The sequence below is a fragment of the Centroberyx affinis genome, unplaced genomic scaffold (assembly GCF_046629955.1).
Source record: "Centroberyx affinis isolate AG114_WGS23_722 - 3 ecotype Tasmania unplaced genomic scaffold, CSIRO-AGI_Caff_v1 ptg004623l_1, whole genome shotgun sequence".
In the NCBI taxonomy this organism is placed as follows: domain Eukaryota; kingdom Metazoa; phylum Chordata; class Actinopteri; order Beryciformes; family Berycidae; genus Centroberyx; species Centroberyx affinis.
Window position 1 is genome coordinate 121,248 of NW_027282230.1, and position 20,134 is coordinate 141,381.

A 20,134-nucleotide genomic window follows, 5' to 3' on the forward strand; every position below is an offset into this window, starting at 1 on the left:
ACAAACAAATTTTGTTTGTGCATGCATACAGTATAGGCTTACACACACATGCACACACAACAGTTGTCCTTACACTGGGCATGTGAAGTGTCATCCTATGCCCATGTGAAAGCAGTAATGCCATAATTGCCCTTATCCTATTGACTTAATCAGGAACCCTGCCGCACTCACAGGGCGCGTTGCTTCCTGATCTTCCTGCCTGCTACCCGAGGTTGAGACAACAAAACAGTATTATTTTACACTTGCATCACATCACTAGAGTCCTTTATTCATGTATACCATCACCATCATCACCACCACCTTTCTACATAAACACACACAGACAAAAAAATATTTCATATGGCAAAACAAATAAACTTTACATTGATTGAAATAAAAGATTTAGATTAATTACATTATTTAAAAAAGTTATTTTTTTTTCATCATTTCTACACTATGTACAAAGACAGCAACCCAGTTGTTAGAATATATGTGTGTGAGTGTGGAATATACAGACGCTGCTGAGTGCACAAGAGGAACCTCAAAGAGGATCTCAGTTCACAGTACAGGGGTTAGGAGTCAAGATTTAGCTGCCAATCTCAATTGTCCTCCACAGTTTTGGAGTTGCCCCTGGTTCCCTCCTGGGGCCCACCCCCTTTCCCCACGCTTGGCCTCACCCTCCAACCCTGTGCTTCAAAATTCACACACACATATTGTACGCGGGGTGAAATGGTGGCACCACATCTCCTCCATACTTCTACTCCATCTCAGGAGCATATCCAGTCTTCATTGGACAATGGAGGACTGGAGTATAAAAAGAGGGGAGTGAGGGATTTCATTTGTTCTTTGTCTATATATCAGCTACAAGCCAAAGCGCTATAGGCGGGTCAACAAAAATAAAACACTGTTTCTTGGGCTATAAATATCTTTCAACTGTACCTCTGGCTCCATGGGAGGGGGGGTTGCATAGCAACCACCATCCCCATACTAAAAGTGCCTGCTCTCCTCGCCAAACTTTATCAACAATACAAAGGAAAAATTACATACTCTCGTGAATACAAAGCAACTGACATTTTATGAATTCATATCACAACATTTAGTTGATTTATCATTGTGCTGTTTTGCACTTTTTGTGGAAATAGGAGGAACAGAAAATTTTATGAACAATGCAAACCCACAGAGTATCAGAAACCAGAAAGATGGTGAATCTCGTTAATAGTATGCTGTGAAGCAAAGATGGAACTTGAAGTGGACTTGTGAGAATGTTTTGGGGAAAATGGGAATTCAAAAGCATGCCTAATAGCTAATTCCTTATCTCTATACGTATGAATATATTATTTATGCAAGGAGTCCGTTTGTAAGGAGTCCGTTTGTAAGGAGTCCATATGGTCATAGATTTGTGTCCTTCTGAAAGCCAAATATGTGTGTGTGAAGATACTGTGTCTACATTTTAAATGTTGGTAGAAAAAAGCAATCTCACACTTCCTCTTCCTCTCCTCATCAGGTGGGAGCGGTCTCAGTTTTTGCGGGAGGGGCTCGCTCAGCTCACCGTGGCAACTGGCGCCTCACCCCCCTCTTCCACCTGGTTGCCTTTGCCCATGGCCTTCATGTTGGCCATGATGTCACTGAATGTCTCCTTCACTGTCTTCTCCAGGATCCAGCCCTCGCTCTCACTCTCTGGGTCCTCTGGGTTAGCCAGGGTGGACAGGGAGGTGTTCACATACTGCAGGCCCACTGTCACAGCAACCTGCGCAGGACAGGAGCACAGATCAGCAGGGTTAAGAGGGCCAACCTGAGCCTGGCCCTCAGAATTCATCATACCATCCTGTGAAGAACGGGGTCACTCACTGAAAAGAGTCCTGCACCAGAGCGCAGAGCTTGGAGCGGAAAACTGATTAAACCAGTGGTTCTCAGCCTATTTAATGCTAAAGCACACAAAACAAAACAACAAAATTACAGAGCCCACCAAATTATTAATTGTAATGTAATAAAATGTAAAATGCAATAAAAAAAAAAAGCCTGATGTAATCATAGGACAAAATGAGCAGCTAGACCCAAAATTGCAATAGCTGGGTGGAAAGAATTAACTATAAACTCATTAAACTGAATTTGAATGGATCAAATGCAATAATGCTGTTTGACGTAATGAACATATTACTATTAAGCTTAGCTCTAACATGTTCCAAATCAAATCTAATATGTTATATCTTATGTAAAATAAAAATAGATATCAATCAGTATCATCATCATTATTATAACATTGGGGTCTAAAGGTTATTCTTGAACTAATCAATCAATCAATGGCCTAAAGGTCTACTGACATCATTAGAAAAGTTGTTATAAAATGCCCTAGTTTTTTACTGCCCCAGCCAGGGAGACTGTCCAGTCACAGTCTCAACTGACCGTTGAGACTGTGACTGGTCACTTTAGATCAGGAGATAGGGCTCCAGGAAGTGGGTCTGTATTTGTCTCCTCCCCTAGATTAACCCATTACTCCGTCTCTGAGCCCACTATCTGTGTCAACAAAGAGACGCTTGCATAACTATTATTAAGTCTAGGACTCCTCCGACTGTGCCCCTGATCAGCTTCTGGAGGTTTAGCCCAAATCCATGTTTTTAGAACAAGGTAAATAGTTTTATCTGCAGGATTTCTAGGACAGAGAGGTTATCTATATAGTAACATTTACTGTCTGCTTGAAGCTACTTGAACCACCTTAGGTACCACTCAGGTCACTGTCGCTCATCACTGACTTCACAGATTTGTGTGTACATGTGTGCAGCCTTGCTATGGTATGGTAATCATGCTCTTGGGCCTCAACAACAACAGCAGACATTGCCAGTGGAAGCTGAGGGGAGAGTTGAAAAGAGGAGAGATGCCATGTGTCTGCTATAGGATTACCCTTTGGGTAGAAAGTAGCAGGTGAGGTAAGGTAAGCTGCATTTCCATACCAGCAGGGCGACCTGACAGTCAGGCGGGAGGGGTGATATTCGGGCAAAGAGGATAGAGGTGTTGGGAAAGAAGATGCAGTAAGTGGATATTGCTGATAGCGTGGGTGGAGTGTGGAAAAGAGTGAGAAGACAGAAAGGAGGGGTGGGTGGGTGACAGTAATGCCAACTAGGTTGAGGCTTTCCATGATTAGACCCAGACTCTTCAGCTCACTTGTCAGACTTCTCTGAACTCACTACTAGGCAATTTAAGTCCCCACCTGACTCCCAAACAAATTCACTGTGTGTTCTTGCTGATTCTAATGGGAAAAGGCTGAACAATTATTTGAATCATTAAATGGGTCATTCCATGGCATGGAGGTGGTGTAGATAGAAACATTTAACTCATTTGTTGAAAGTGAGATGTAATATAGAGGTGTAAATAGGAATAGTCAACTAATTTGTTGAACATGAGGTGTGATATAGTGGTGTCAAAAATTATATTTAACTTATTTGTTGAAAGTGAGGTGTAATATAGTGGTGTAAATAGGAATATTTAACTAATTTGTTGAAAGTGAGGTGTAATATGGGGGTGAAAAAAGAACATTTAACTAATTTAATGTTAATGATACTCAGGTGTAATTTGATACATCAGCTTTGTTCACTACCGTATAATTTCTTTCCAAGGGATTTGTGTAAAGCATCGAGTGTTTGTGTGTTTGTGTGTGGCTTTGTGTCTGTGTCCATGTGTGTCTGCCCCTGACCTCCAGCATAGTAACCAGCAGCACCAGGACTCCGATGGTGTTCATCATGCCTCCATAGTAAGACAGCATGGCATCGCGGCAGCCGCTCTTCCAGATGTTGAGCTCCTCGGTGTAGTGGTCGTAGCTGTAGTGGGCCGAATTGTTGGTCATCTGGAGCTGGATGCAGGGCCGGGGGGAGCTGGGGTTGCAGCAGCTGAAGGGGACCCCGTCCATCAGGTACTGGCCGTCCACGTTGCTGCCGATGCGGCTGACAGGATCAGGCAAAGTGTCATGTTAGTGTCATGTTATGATGGGTTAGAGGTGAAAGTGAGGTGGATTAGGGTCAGGACTCTGCCATTCTGTACTTGTAGCATGTGTGGGCTAAAATTACTGGTAGTATAATTAGCACAGGTAAAAGTCAAGTTTAAGTCCAAGTGCGACTTCTCTGCTACAAAAAATAACTATAAACTACCACTGATGATTATAACCAGCTGGTGCAGACTATTGCATAATATATCTTTTTTTTTAAGTTACTGGATAAATTCAATAAAATTCAGTTAATGAGTATTTTGGTTGTAAAGATTGGTTGAAAAGACAATTGATTGATAAAAAAAGACTAAAATCTCAGAGAGGGTTTCTGCTGTTCTACATCTATAGTGCACCGAAATACAACAGTAGTGACATGAGCAACTATAACTGACAACACTGTCACTGTGTACAATTATCAGCCAATCATCATCTTTATCAACTCTTACAGTTTAAATCAGTTTGTACTGCAGCTGAGTATCATTGATTAGGCTCATGGATGGGGTGGTGTAATTAGCATCATTAACCCAACTTTTCATTAGCCTGTACTATATACAATATAACTAATGATATTGTCTATTATGTATTACACATCATTTCTAATATTATTATGACACAGTAAGGTATATACAGTATAGCAAATGTGATATCAATAATTAAATTAAATTAAATTGCTTGACACAAATCCTTTTCTCTGAACCTGTTTTGTTTACCAGATAAATGTTATCCTGGCTATTGATAACATGAGAGTGTGCAGACACACAAACTGGCACAGTTGTGTGTGTGCTCAGTCTGAAGAGCGGATCTCAACTTTGATTGACAGTAGTAGGGCAATGGAAAGACCAGTGTGATTGGATCACAAAGACGAGAGTGATGGAGATATGGACCAGTGCTTCCTAACAACACGGATACTTAATCATGCCCCAAATAACATTTTAGTCAATACTATGGGAAAATAGCTGTGAAGCTGACAAGTGCAGAATACTGCTGATCCATACACTACCAAATACAAAGATTGCTGTTGTGGTATTTTAATTAAAAAGGATTTGAAAAAGCCAGTTTGGTTTACGAGCAAAGATAGTCTCATGGGGCTATACAACCTTTGACAATTACTGTCCTAATGGGACCTTATTGGTTAATTTTATGGTCATTGGGCCATCAGTGTTTATGGTTATTGGGAAATCTCTGCCTCTATAATGTCCTATGGGCCAGTCAGGCAGTGCTATTCCGAGAGTGTCGCCAGGACCTGCGCTGATTGGACAGGACATTAATTCTTGAAGGACATGGAAATGTAATCCAGGAGATTAGCCACTAAGAACACACTGCAGCCTTTCAAACATTTTATGCTTACACTCAAAACTCCCTTACAACTCTCCACACACAGCTGATTGATAACCATACCTGTTGCTAAAACCAGTGTAGACATAAACAGGTATGCATAAAGTGGCCACATATCACTTAATTGATGCTGTACAATTTACTTTTAATCCCACCCCCCACCCTTTTCACCCACTGTATCTTTTTTTGTCCCTAATCACCAAAGCCCCTCCTTCCAACATTATCTATAAAACTGCCTAGTAACCTCTACCCCCCCCCCCCCCCCCCCATCCAGCCTCAACCCCCCCACCTCAACCCCACACCTCCATCACCACCCTCATCCATCAGCGACTATCACTAAAGCTTGGTATCTACCTGACCTGCTAATCCTTACAATGGAGTAAAGTGAATAACGTACTTGGGTTGACCCTCCCTCACCTCAAATCCACTTATACTGAACCCTTACTTTGCATTGACACCCCCCTGAAACACCCCACCTCAATGACACCTTCATACATGGAGGCTCAATGACAATGTCTTTAAATCTAAAAGGATAATTTCACTCAGTAAGTCACATCAGACATCAAGCAGACATAGCCAATGAAAAACTGGTGCTGTGAACACACTGCTTCTTTTATAATTGTTGCTCATTTATGCTCTCTAACTGAAAATGGTTATTGTAAGGGATTTAGTTGATTTTAGCTCTGTCACTCACTCTTTGACCTCCTTTGCGCTGAAGTCCAGGTAGCGGTTGCTAACCCACTGAATCTCAAACCAATCTTTGTAGTTGTCGTTTCCGCAGCAACGGAACTCCATCTGCATCAGGTCCAGGGTCCTCTTCATGTAGCAGCGTCCCGGTGTGTCTGTGTCCTTGTAGAACTTCATGCTGTTCTTCAGTCCCTCAGCCAGGGTGAACTGCAGAGGGATCCTCATCATGAAACACAGTAGGGCCGTCAGAAATAGTAAGGCGTTGAACCCCACACAGGCCATCAAAAAGGGCTTCAACATGGGCTTCCACTTTCCAAACTTGGAAGGGTCCAGGGAGTCGTAGCAGACTTTGCCTCCAAAGGCATTCACGCCACAGGCTATTAGACCCACACCTATGAGCAGGTTGGGCAAGAAGTGGCTCTCGTTGTTGTCCATGAGTTCTGAGCGTTTACGCAGCTCGATCTTAAAGAACAGGCCCATGCTGAACACCAGCACACCGGCCATCACAGAGAACCAGTACATGAACCAGACCATCTGGGCGAGCTTCACTCGCTTTTTCAGATCAAACTTGACCTTCATCAAAGCCATTGTTCAACCTTGGATGTGTCCTTGCCAATGAACAAGAGAGCCAAAGATAAGCTACAACAGGAGCTCCAAGATTTCTAGGGTTTGAGAGTTTAAAGAAGTGCTCCTGAATGCTCCAAGCTGCAGTCTCAGTTCCCGCTTCCTTGTCTCTCTGTGATCAGGGTCTCCTCTGGCGGGTCCAACAGGACAGGAGAGTCAGCTCAGCCTGTAATCCATCCCACAGCAAAGGAGCAGAGATGAAGAAACCAGGGGACCCCTGAAGGAGCAGAGCGGTTATTTCTTCAAGGCCATCTCCTCTCCCATTGTGCCAGAATCTCCTATCTTCACCAAGTTATATTTTTGTCCAGCTTTTACCAAAGGTTTCCCTCTTTAACACGATACGATCACGCAGGTGAGGCTAATCGTGGTGTTCCTTTCTCTTGGAGAGGTGGAGGATTGCCGAGGATCCTCATGATCAAACTCAAAGTTGCAGTACGTCATGCTAAGCCCCTGTAAGCAGCCTGATCCAATTTGCAAAAATCCCTCTACACAAGATGAGCCTGATCGTAAGCCGCTGCCAGGGGCCATAATTGGTTTGAGTGTTCACGTGGTCACGGACGCCTTGATCGAATGCACCGGGAGCCCTAACGACCAAAGGTAATGGTTAGCAAAGACCTTGACATGAAAGGGGAGCTAATAATGCAGCGTACCCATTCACAGGTAGAAGTCCACAGGTTCAACACTAACAGGATGTTTACACTGTAAAGCAAATACACTGTGTTACTGAAGCCCCAGTGACCCAGTCAGAAACAACACCTTCAGGCTCACATATCAAACCATCCTGTACACCTGTACATTTGATTCATTTATTTATACTTATAAATAACTTATACTATATTTATTTATAAGCACCAGCCCAAGACATAAATTATAAGGATACGACACGTGGATGCATGACACTCAACATGGACATATGGTAGTTACAGAAAACTTTATTCTGCATAAAACAAGCTAATAAATGTAATTTAAGCGCACTCCATAATGACCTTATTGTCACTTGCAGTCCAAGCACTTGGCTGTCAGAGTCAACAGCCTGTCTGGCACAAACACAAGACACATGCTCATGCTGGCCAAATGATCAGGTCTTTCCTGGATAGCTTGTATTCTGACTCCGTAAAGCTTCATTGTGGTTGGCCCTGGGAGCTGCAATTCAGATTATTACAAACATCTCAGCTCTATAGTTACATACAATACAATTAGAAGTCAGGCAACATAGTTAGCTTAAAAAACCACAACAGCTCCATGTCGTTGAACAGTCAGACTCTTTATTTGCATCTCTTTTCAATAACAGTTACTGTTACATTCCCCCTTTACAAAACACCAGACTAGATGTAAGTGTGCTCCATAATATCAGTGTACCACTTACAATCCAAGTGGCATTAAGGGTCTGTGGATGCAAGCAGCATTAAGGCATGTATTTTCAGCCCAGGCTTTATGCCGTCCTTTATTCAAACTCTCAAAAGATTTTTCAACCAGTGCTGAGTAATTTACGGCCTTTGTAGCTGTTACATCACTGTCTGCTTCACCATCACTGTTTATTAATAAATGTATGATAACTATTTCATTAATAATCTATTTAATTAAATTAATTTTTCAGATTTTTGCAAAGCAATATTTTGTCTTTAATAACAGACATTTCTCAGTTGTTTTGCAGCTGAACCAAGAAAATGACAACAAACAAACAAAAATCACTTTGTGAATAATACTAACTTATAGACAGTAGTGCTTTGTAGCCAACAGTGCAAAAGGCTCACATTTTCTGCTTTACACAAGACTAAGTGTCCCTTGTGATGAATGGGCCATTCTGGTGTATGGTTAAAGTACTAGGTACGCCTCCACTGGACAAGCCACGCCTCCATGCATGTACACTTCAAAATGTTTAACATCGGGGTAATGTCTGATGCTGAGCCTGCAGCCCAGCCCAAACGTTCAGCTAGAGTATCTGATTATGCCCATCACCAGTAATCTGACAACTTTAACACTTGGAGTGAATACTCTGCTAATGCAGGTAGTTTGGAGCATTCCTAATGGCATAGTAGCGTTTACCTTCTAACAGAATCACTCTGCTGTACATGGGACCAATAACATTTTCCTATTCCTAACTGAAAGAAATTAGTTTCTTAAAATGGGACCCAAATTGTATGATAAAATACAGTATTAGTATCAAATATGAGCACTTAAGCTGCAGTTACACAGGAACAGACAACCTCATTACTAAAACTACACTAGGCAAATTTACATGTTGACGGCTCCACAGAGAGAAGCATCTGAAAAATTTTAACTTCTATACCAGAAATCCTGTAACATGTCACTAAACTGCACACAGCATGGTTATATTTGTGAACATGGCCACTCTAAATCACTTTACACCAAAGGATACCAAAGAGATGAGAAAGACTCAAGATCTAACACTGTCCAGCTTTCTCTGGACAGAAAGGTCGCTGCTGTTCAGGAGATGGTTTGTATTTGCTCTAGTTTCAGTTCGGCACTTCCTGTGGGTGGAGACTTGACATGGAAATGACATGGAAAACAAAAGGCTATGTCTGGGTACAGGGAATGACAAAAACGTTTCATTTGTTGGTTTCATCAGCCTGCTACTTTGGCATATTAGTGATTTTGAAACTTGAACTCTAGGGCTCCCAGCTGGTTTTTCTATCTACATCTGGAATTACAGTCCAGTTAGGGGAAGGTGTTCCTGCAGCGAGCCAGTTGAAGTCGTCCACCTGGGTCCAGTTGTTTCGGTCCCGGTCCAGACCAGACGAGCTGAAGTCCTCATCCAGGGTGGGATAAGACCAGGAGAACGGGGCGAAGCTCACCCCGTGACAGTCCTCTATGATGGCTCGGCTGGTGACATGCAGGTACACCCGTGTGTCGGTGGTGTTGTGGGTCCGCAGCTGCTGGCAGGGGAAGGCCAGCGTACTGTCCCTACAATGGTCAACGAACACAGAACTAGACACCGGCCCGCACAGGATCTCACAGCCACTGACGTGCTTTATGTGCAGCGTGCTGGGCGAGCCAAACAGACGGACCTTACAGTTAGTCAGGTGAGTCAACAGGACGTCCTGTCTCTGGAGCTCCTCAGCTGTCTTAGTCAGAACCATATTGTCCATGCTGGAGAAGCCGCACTGCTCAGAGTTCCCCGCTCCATCCACCTTGGCACTGTCAGGATCTGCAGGTGTGCCAGAATCAGCAAGTGTGTCAGCAGGTGGAGGTGCAGCAGCGACTTCCTCTTTAGCTTTACTACGAGCTCGAAAGGCAAATTTCTTCTTGGGCAAAGCCTCGTCTCTCTTCTCAGCAAGGCCAGTTTGTAGTTTTTGCAGTGACGCTTGAGCTTGTCTTAGCTCGTATTGAGTGAGAAACACCATGCTGTCGTTGAGGAATTTCTGCAGCTGCTGCGTTTTCGCCGTCACCTCCTCCAGCGTTTGGGCTGCCGCGGCCCGGTCCGCTCCGCTGCAGCCGGACAGCAGCTCCTCGATGGCCGCCCGCTCCCTGTTGAAAGTGCTGGAGAAAAACTCGCTCTTTTCCTCTGTGACAGACTGGTTCTCCTTAGCTTCCTTCCTCCGCTCGGCATCCTCCGTCCTCGTCTGGTCCCGTTTCAGCAGCCGCTCCGGGATCTTGACCGCACTGCCTTCCCCGTCACGTCCATTTCCCCGGGACTCTCCAGCCGTTACATCCATGTTGCACTGACTGGTGTTTGTTGCGGAGTGATGCGGAAGTGATGCGGAAGTGATATCGTCACTCCGCAGCAAACGGCGTTTTCATTGGCGGGATTCTCCAACGGTTGTATTTATGCTACCGTGTAACTGGTGGAAGAGGGGAACAGTAACTTTTCAAGGCACACCCTCTGTAACTTCATACCGCGTTATATGGATGGCTAGTGTTCATCTTTGGATAAGAAAAAATATAAATATACTATGTAATATATAGTCATGTGGTATAGGTGGTATACACAAAAAGAGACGAGGGGAGAGAGAGAGAGAGAGAGAGAGAGACAGAGAGAGAGAGAGAAAGAAATATGACTGGAGCGAAGCCCATGCAGTGTCAATGGCAGTTCAAACTCAACGTTTTACACACTCCAATAAAAGATGAAGAAACTGCAAGAGAACAGCATAAAATGAAATGAAATAAATAATTACTTAAAATGTTGATTATCGGTGTCAGTGTGAATGTTGTGGAGTAGGTCTATCAAGGTAACTGACACTTTGTAACTCTAGTCCTACCTGTGCATCGTCAAGGTGTGGCACACTGATTAGAGGCCCGCCCCCTACCGTTTGTGATGGTCAAGTCCAATAACATTAGGCTATCTGCTATTCATGGAGGCAAAGAAACATTACATTTTATTCTAAATAATGGAAAATATTTTGTTGATTTATGGGTGGATTTTAGTTAATTATAATTCGCCCTATGTGAACTAGAACTAGTCGTATGCAAGTGTTATGGAATAACTGTAGGATGCTCTGGGCTGCCTTGTTCTGTGCACTACCCCAACAACCCGTGCGGTGATGGCGAGGAAACCCCGTTGACAAGGCACTGCTTTTTCATGACGGTGAGTTTCCCTTTGAGTGTATTATAATTTTGTGATAAAAATTTCAAGGAAAAAACACACACAACCTCCTTCCTCCCTTCCTTCAGGGAGGGAAGAGAGTTTGAGCGGAGAGAAAAATCTATCCGAGACAGAACAGGGACAGTGAGAAAAATATATGAGTGGGAGAGGGAGAAGGAGGAGGAGGAGAAGGAGGGGGGAGCAAATTAAAAGTTGCCAAATGGAGATATTGGGTTTCAAGAGGAGTGAGACAGGAGTAAAGGGTTTGCCTCTTTCAGTCGTCTTTATGTTATGCTAATCGGGATAAATATTTATGGCTTGACACGGTTTAGTCCGTTAGCCTTGTCGACGAATTCTAACCGACGTTTTCAAAATAGGCGACGTCGACAGCGCAGCTAGCTAACCTGGACAGGCCGATGTTTACCAGTAAAATGTTGGGGTTGCGGAGCGTCCAACCTGGAGAGCTACCCGACCAAGACACCGGGCTCTTACAAATCCCACGTTTGAAACGCGTCGGTTCGGCAAATCGAGAGAAATGTGACGTTTTTCATGCTGGCAGATGAGCCAAATAGAAGACAAATGAAAGCCTCCCCAACAGAGAAAGAGAGCACGTCAGCGACGACCAGCCACAGGCTGGAGGACAGGCGTTTTGTGCTGCTTGAATGCGATTATCATTCTGTCGATTCAGTCTATTTTTGGAAATAAAATTCGCAAGCTGTACATTAGATGGCTTTCTAAACGACGATACCGTACAGTACAGTAACGTTACTGGTGGCAGGACTGCCTGGGTCAGGGACTAGCTTGGTTTGCCTCGTAGCATGCATGCTAGGACGGGCTTCGGAGGTTGTTATTTTCATCTCAAAATTACACGAAATGTTGCGGCTTTTTGGATGAGATAATCCAGTTTTAACAACCGTAATCAGAATTTGCGAAACATTTGAAAATCAAATGCTTCTTTAACCATTACAAGGGAAGGTTTAGTCAGCAGGTACTGCAGCCTTGCCTTGTCCATTTTTCTAATGCAGGCTACTAACAGTTGGATATAAAATATTTAACGTTTATTTAATCTATTATTAGATAATTGATTACAGCGATTGATTACCCGTTTGATAATTTGATTGTGCTTATGGACATTGGGGCAAACGGGGTGGGGTTTTTTTTTATTTTATTTTTTATATCTGAACAGCCTATATTGGCCAACCCTTGAAGTTTTTTCTGTGAAATAAAATTTTGTTGTGTTAATCGTTTGGCTTCCTTTTTTGTTAGGAGGAAATAGATGAAAGGTTGACATTTCTCTAAATCATATTGTAACATGGTGTCCTTTTGAAGGACAAATAAGCCTGACTGCCTGTGCCTACCCACTTTGAAGATAAAAATGGAGCTTTCTATTTGTTGTAAGCATTGAAAACCTTGTTTTTCTGTAATAGTTTTTCCATAAGCAGATTTTTTTCACTTTGTATTTTCAAATATAGATTATTTCAGTAAATTGAATCCAGCAGCCTTGTCGTTCTTTGTTCTCGCTGAACCAAAGATGGTGGCTGAACGTGTTTCAGCAGTAAAGACAGCCTATGGGATGGTAACAGCCATTTTGTAGCATTGCAGTTGTAACGTTTTGCACATAATCAGGCACACAAGGATACTTTTCCCATAACTTTGACACAGGCTACAACATATTTTCTAGTTAAGAGACACTTTTGTTCAAATATGGCATTATTAAATTAAGATGGATATATATTTAAAAGAGATTTTCTCTCAGCAAATGCCACACATTAGTTAAATACAACCATTATATAAAAATACATGTGACTTGGTCTCCAGAAACTCCCAGACCATTACTCTGCTTGGTCAGATTATGCCAGTGTTTTTTTTTCCTGTTTGTTCCTTGTATTATTTAATATCACGATAGCTGCATACCTTTGCTGGCTGACACAACATAAAGCCAACGCCTTTTTAAATGTAGAAACTCAAACAAACAACCTTTTATGGGATAAATTGTGTAGGGTGGAGTTATTTACACTCAAAAGCCCATTTTCACTCTATGGGAGTGTAGCTGACAGGAGAGATGACCAATGTGGGACAGCAGAGGAGGGTAGGGGTGGGAACTTTAGTGTCAGGGACTAGTGTCTGTAGGAGGAGATAGGGGCCATCCTGCCCTTACTTGAATACTGAGGACCACTGCTTTTAACATCTCTCTCTCTCTCTCTCTCTCTCTCCCCTCTCTCTCTCTCTCTCTCTCCCCTCCCCCCTCCATTTTACACACCCTTTCTTTCTCCCTCACCTCTTCCCCCCCCTCCCACACTCTCACACCCTATATCTCACACATATAATTTTGCTATCTTATCACTGTATTTTCACACCCTGCACCCCACTCTATTACAGGAAACAAAGGGTGTTAAATGACTGAACCCATGCTCCATGCTCCCTGCCAGAAATCTGTGAGTGAACGCGTCAGAAACTGTCACCAACCACACCAAAGATTGGCATGCGGATAAAGAAGGCCCATTACTCGGCTGTCCTCACTAAATGACATTTGTTAACTCTTTGTGGCTCATACACTGCTGCCTCAGGATAAATACTACAAGTGATCAATTGAGCTTTACTCCCTTGATTAATGAAGCCATTTGCTCAATTCACGTAGAACACTCTAGTCGTTGGTCCATATTATAATTTAAATTTCAACAATCTCCTCCTTAGTCCATATCAGACTTCTCTCTCTTCTCCTCACCTCTCCATTCTATCTCCTTCCCTCCATCGTCTTTCAGGTGTCATGGATGATGAGGACGATCGCCGTCTTCTGGATATTATAGGGTAAAGCTGGCATTTCTGTTATGGATCACTACATAAATTGACGCATTGACATTTCCATTCTCCAGATACTTCACACTGTGGGCAGCTGTTTCTACATTTGTCCTTAAGTTTCACTAAAACGGCAAAGAAAGTTAGTATTCCTCATTGAATCCAAGGGCCTCAACTAGCTGCAAGCCCCTTTTTATCCCCTGCCCATTTTAGGGAAAACTGAATGACCAATGTGGTAAAGATAATTAACCAATTCCTAACGGCCCATTCACAAGAGTTCTTGCAAGGAATGTTTTGTGCAAGGAAATACTTTAATATACTTTAATTTCATTGTAAAACGTTTTTCTGTCACACTATTGTGAACAAGTAAAGCCAGTTGCAGCTTTATAAAGACTTTACCAGCAAATAAAAATAATTATATCATATGTTGTATTTGTTTTTTAAGTACTCCCACTGTCCTAGGCCCCTTTTTCGCTAATCTTTTTTTTGTACCTTTTTCAGAGATGTGGATGCATTGAATGACTACCTCCACGGCTCCAACAGCAAGTCTGTGAGTGACTCTTGTAGAACTCATTCAAGTTTAGTGTGTTGCATAGTGTTGTTAATGTAGTTACTTAAGTCTGCGTTCCATGTACAAAGGAAGATTATTGAATTGACTCATTCTCTGTTGAGGGTTTTGACAGCCTATTCTCTCTCTGCAGATTGGGGAGGATGACGTGACAAATGCAGCTTATGGGTCTGATGGATCCTTCTTTGCCGGCAACACTGTGAGTGTTCCCATGATTACCTGAGAGACAACTTGATCCACCCAAAATAAGATTAGACGTTACTCTATGATTAGAGATTTAGTTGTTGATGTTGGACTATGTTCTTTTTCAGGGTTTTCCCAGGCTGTTAGAGTGATTTAAGTAGTAGTGTCGCCAGTGTGGTTCATTTTGCATGGAGATGGCATATTCAAGAACGGATGCTTAGGAACAAATACAAAGCTATATGAATCTAGTTGGCCCCAATCGAGGAAAATGCTCTAGTGGATCTCATTTACAGATTAAAAAAATATGTAGTATAGTTCCCTTTTTCATGTAGTTGGTCAGAAAACTACAACGCATAGGTGGGTCACATAAGACATTGGAATGAAGGGAAAGCTGTTATATCCGATCCACAATCAAAATTCTTTTTTTCCACTTTCTTCTCTCTTTCCCTAAACGTCTTTATAGGCTGGCTCCAACACTGGCCTCAAAGATGGCTCCTCTACAATGGGTGAATTTGGCGACGATTCAGCAGGGGCAGGCCTCCAGCTCTCCAACAGCCTTTCGTTCATTGAGGATGAATTGGGGGCCGGGGGCTCCCCTGGAGGGGTGGATCTTGGGGGAGAGGACCAGCCCTTCGACATCCTACAGAAGTCTCTCCTGGAGGCAGACATCACAGAGCAGACGCTGGCCCAGGAGGCCTTACTAGACTCCCAGCCTGCTCCCACCCCGGTGCAGGCGCCCGTTTCCTTCCCCTCCCAGCTGGTCTCTGGGGGTTATGGAGGGGGGGTGGGTGTGGTTACAACGGCAACAGCTGCGTTCCCCGCAGGCCAGTTCCTCCAAGGGGTCTCCCAGCTGCCCAATGGCTCGGCCCAGCACATCCAGGTGTTGGGTTCATTTGGGGCGGGTGGCGGGGTGATGACTCTGAGCAGCCTGGAGAGAACTCCTCAGATTGTGCTGAGGCCAGGGGGGCCTGTAACTGCAGCAGGGGCAGCAACAGGGGGGCAGGTGTTTGCCCCTTCCCAAGGGCAGGTAGGCCAAGTTGGCTTACCTTTCAAAAATATCCCCCTTCAGAACATCATCATCCAGAGAGGCCCCGGTGGGACCCAGACTCTTGTCCGACCTATCCAGCCTAAACCCCTTCAGGCTGGGGCTCAGACTGTCTACAGCCTGGGCCTTCAGCCCACTCCCTCCACCATGGCTAATGTAGCTAATGCTAACACCGCTAGTCCTGGGGGACAATACACAGCCAACGGATCCATCGTAGTGCACTCGCCCCTGGGGCAGCAACAAGCGCAGGGCCAGACAAATATACCACCTGGACAGTTCTTGCTGCCCAGCTCTCTGGCACTCACTCCTGCCAGTACCATCCACAACGGCCCGGCTGACCCCAACTCTAATGCCCTCATTACCAATCAGAACGCAGTGCAGATTGTTGCGGGGCAGAACTTCACGGCAACACCAGGAGGCCAGCTGATTGTGAATCCGGGTGTGGTCAGTGGCGGTCAGGTTGGAGGGACTGTGACCCAAACATGGACAGGTTTTTCTGGTGCAAACCCCGCCCCTGTCCAGACGTCCTCCGCTGCCGGGCGACTGACTCTGGTTGGCCCAGCGACTGCGGGGGTCGTGAGTCGAGGCCAAGTGTCGGCTAGCCCTGTGCAGCGCCTCCTAGTGACCCAGAATCAGAACTGCACTTCTCTATCCCCTTTGCCTGGTGTTGCTACAGCGGCGCAGGAACAGCAAGACTACAGACAGGTATAATGAAAAACTATCTATCTACTGATGGTGTTTTCATCCCACTTTCCCCTCCTTTAATGCTATGAATCCATCACCTCATTTTTTTCTTGCACACCTGTCTCTTTCCTTGGATCTGTTATTTTGGTTGTCAACTGACTGACCTCAACCTCCACTTTTTTTTTTCCCAGAATAATCCATCGCCTGCCCTCAAACAGGACAGCCGACAGGCACAGCTCAGCAACCTCCATGGTAACAAAGGCAGGTGTTGCATGATGGTTTTTTTTATGTATGATGTGTTTGAATGTAATTTGGATCACTTTGTCCTAATGAAGCTGTTGTTTGTGTGGTCTCTCTCAGCTGTGAAAACCATGACAGCTGTCAGCCAAGATTCAACGCTAAACTCGCAGGTATGTTACTCAGTCTAAGTTTCGTTTGTTTTGTACAAATGTCTGTATATATTTGAAGGTGAATTATGCTGACGGGGTATTGATGGTGCTATGATAATTATGGTATGTGCATTTTTCACTCTATAGATCAGTGCACAGAAGAGGCCAGCCCTTCCACCACTTACCAGAGGAGGAATGTGAGTTATTGACACGCTGTGTTTTTTTTTTTTTTTTTTTTTCATTGTTCAGGTGAAGTCATACTTGTTCCAGTGTAGTTTAGCATCAGCCATTGAAGCCTCTTGTCTTTTTCTTCCTATCATCTCCAGGATTTTGCAGAAGTTGAGGAAGGATCATGCTGGAGTTCAGACCCCAGATCGCAGCCGATTCACCTCATTCGACGATGCATTGCACAAACTCCTCCCCTACCACGTGTTCCAGGGGGCTCCGCCCAACCACGAAGAGTTCTCACAGGGTAAACTGTCATGTCTTGCGAGAGAACATCTCTTACCAAGCCACTCCTTTGATGTTTTCAGATCTCTGAAAATTGTGTAAATCCATAAAATGGTCAGGCCTCTTTTGAACTTCTTGAATTTATTAGCTCGACCCGAGATCTGCAAGCAAGGCAGGGAACTGTGCCTCCAAAGTCTACCATGCTTATGCTTGTGTGTGTGAAAGTAAAATTGATTTAAGACAGAATGTGAGTGGTTTTAAATAAATAGTTGTATTCTGTCCTTTTATTTACAGTGGATGAGGAATTTGAGTTTGTGGCAACTCAGGTGCTGAAGAGAACACAGGCGATGGTGAACAAATACAGACGACTACTGATGGTGGAAGCTGAGGTGGGAACAAGCACGCACGCACATGAACGAACACTTGCATACACACATACAGTACATATGCTCCATGTTATGGTATGCAAAAGGCCGGTTAACAGGATGCCCCTTCCCTCCCTGCAGCGTTCCAGCCCATCATCAGAAATGGTGATGATTGACAGGACCTTCAACCAAGAGGAGCGCACCAACCTGACACAGGACAAACGCATGGTACTAGTAGATCCAGGTAAGAAAGGAATAAAGAACAAGGATGGGTAGGAGCAAATATTTTTCCCCAGAGTTAGTCTTATTTGATTCTTTCTCTCTTCTCTCTCTGTGTGTCATTAGACGGATTCCTGGAGGACTTCTGTTGTGGGATGAAATCCAGCTCTGTCCCGGATCCTCTCATTTCTCAGTCTGTGCCCAGCCCTACTTGGGGACAGACAGGGGGGGACTCCTCAGAGCCGCCCTACAGGACAGACTCCCAGCCCGGGTTTGGAGACCCTGGAGGGGGTGGGGGAGGAGATGCAAGCGTAGGGGGTGGGCTCCAACCTCCGCACTTAGAAAGCAAGAGCGTCCTGGACCTGAAGAAGACCCAGCAACGCTACGGGGCCAGCAACGCTAGCAACAACCGCCTCATCGCCGCCAGCAATTATCCCCAAGGTAACCTCCCGTCATTCGCGGCAACGCCGGGAGGACAGACGCACTACCAGGTGTCTCACCACCTGTCCTCCCACCCCACCCAGCCCCACTACCCCCCTGAGCTCGCCTCGCCCTCTCCCCCCGACACAGACTCTGTTCTAGAGGCGGCAGTCAACAGCATTCTGGAATGTTAAGACTGATGTGCCATCGATATGTCGCTTCGTATCATCCCCAACGTCCGCCCACCTTGGGTTCAGACTTCTCTTGTGTGTTTTGTTTGCTTTTTTTTTGTCACTTATTGTCAAAGTCTCTTGTAGTAATATCTGGTGTCCCACAGCTCTGTGTGAAGAGAGGGGAACTCTTCTTTCAGGGAAGTGATAGGTCTCTATGATATCTGTGATACCATATCCTGCCATGTAGCACGTGTTTGGGTTTATTGAGGGATTTGAGGCAGGTAGTAGGAGTCAGTGACTCCTTCAAGGTGCCAGTTGAACCCAGGTACTTAGAATTACCTAAAAAGAATCAGGAATGTGTGCAATGCAGTGGACTAACTGATGGAAGATAATATTTTTTTGTTTATTTTAAACATTCTTATTTTAAAGGGGCAGGGTCAGTGGGTCTATCAAGAATCAAGCCGCTTTCGTACCTAGAATGCAAGGGTAATCCTCTCTTCACACACGCACCCTTACAATTTGTGCCAGTCCATTGCCCCCACTACCTATGCTGAAGAACAGGGATAAGGAGGAGGGGCAAAATGATGACTCTGTGCCTGAGAAATTCTATGATTTCCTTTTGAAACGTTTACATGAAGAAGCCTTGTTCAAAAAATATCCTCTCAGTTTTGCTCCTGACATTACAAACATGCACAGTGCACACATACGTTTGTACAATGTGTTAAAGTTTGTCATAGATGAATCTATGGTTCAGGCTTGGAATATGTCCATCACTTCCTGAGACAAGCTCCATAGAGACTTTGGTCCTGATGCACACATTCATGTAGATAATTACATTGTTTCAAAGTAGTGTTGCATGTTACAGGAGCTACATGCATTCACCATACAGTTCTCATAAATACATGCTAGTTTGAGCAGACTGTGAACATCTGGAACATAACCAAAGTCGATTTGCTTGCTAGGTGATTACAGCTGCCCGCAACAAGGATAACCTCTTAATCACTTTAACGACCAGTCAGACTAGTCACATAGACAGACACATAGTATTTTTCAGTACTCCACAATGCTTTTTTTTTCTTGTCTTTCAGTCATATTTTATTTGGCATTTTTCTTTTGTACCTTAAAGGTATGTGAGCCCCTACACAGACACAGGACAAATCTCTCGCTTTTTCACAATAAACACATACACACACACACACACACACACACACACACACACACACACACACACACACACACACACACACTTTCTCACCCACCTTCTCACTTCAGTGTGTTTGTGTCAGGGGAGCTAAATCCTCAGATTGAGGAAGATATGTTACGATATGTTTATCTTTTTTATTTAGATTTTTATTTCTTCATTTTTAGAAATGACATTTAAAAGATTACTATTTTGTTCGTAGTGATGTGTGCCCCAGCTTTGTGAACATGGTTAAATGATACCGTCATTTGCTCAAATGACCCTGGAGAGTCATTGATTGTACGTTTGTCTGCCTTCTGCATATAATTATGTATTGATCATATATGTATGCGTTACTACCTTGATATGTGTGTCAGTGTGTGTGTGTTTATCTGCATACACGCACTGGTGTATGAGTGTTTTCATGTGGTCTGGTTGTTTGATTCATTCCCAAATGTCTACTCAGTCCCCCAGGATGTGTTGTTCTCAGTTCCCAGTTCTCCTTTGAATTATATATT

General features: G+C 44.0%; 3 protein-coding genes across 4 annotated transcripts; 1 reads left to right on the forward strand and 2 right to left on the reverse strand.

Annotated features, from left to right (window-relative positions):
• Window positions 1-298: 298 nt before the first annotated feature.
• Window positions 299-6,565, reverse strand: prph2a (peripherin 2a (retinal degeneration, slow)). Its single transcript, XM_071544640.1, has 3 exons — window positions 5,985-6,565; window positions 3,668-3,914; window positions 299-1,726 (listed from the first exon to the last, which is right to left on the reverse strand). The coding sequence occupies exons 1-3, from the start codon at window positions 6,563-6,565 to the stop codon at window positions 1,520-1,522; spliced, it is 1,035 nt and encodes a 344-aa protein (XP_071400741.1). The 3' UTR covers window positions 299-1,519.
• Window positions 6,566-7,852: 1,287 nt separating this feature from the next.
• Window positions 7,853-10,290, reverse strand: tbcc (tubulin folding cofactor C). The gene has a single exon (XM_071544639.1). The coding sequence runs from the start codon at window positions 10,276-10,278 to the stop codon at window positions 9,232-9,234; it is 1,047 nt and encodes a 348-aa protein (XP_071400740.1). The 5' UTR covers window positions 10,279-10,290; the 3' UTR covers window positions 7,853-9,231.
• A 1,075-nt stretch (window positions 10,291-11,365) lies between these two features.
• Window positions 11,366-18,457, forward strand: bicral (BICRA like chromatin remodeling complex associated protein). Of its 2 annotated transcripts, XM_071544636.1 has the most exons (13): window positions 11,366-12,538; window positions 13,524-13,579; window positions 13,907-13,952; window positions 14,442-14,490; window positions 14,642-14,707; window positions 15,155-16,441; window positions 16,612-16,672; window positions 16,781-16,830; window positions 16,957-17,006; window positions 17,136-17,281; window positions 17,554-17,648; window positions 17,766-17,868; window positions 17,970-18,457. In XM_071544636.1, the coding sequence occupies exons 3-13, from the start codon at window positions 13,912-13,914 to the stop codon at window positions 18,455-18,457; spliced, it is 2,436 nt and encodes an 811-aa protein (XP_071400737.1). In that variant the 5' UTR covers window positions 11,366-12,538; window positions 13,524-13,579; window positions 13,907-13,911. The 2 variants fall into 2 exon arrangements, with proteins under 2 accessions (XP_071400737.1, XP_071400738.1); XM_071544637.1 differs by lacking the exons at window positions 11,366-12,538; window positions 13,524-13,579 and having other exon boundaries at window positions 13,837-13,952.
• The last annotated feature ends 1,677 nt before the right edge of the window (window positions 18,458-20,134 follow it).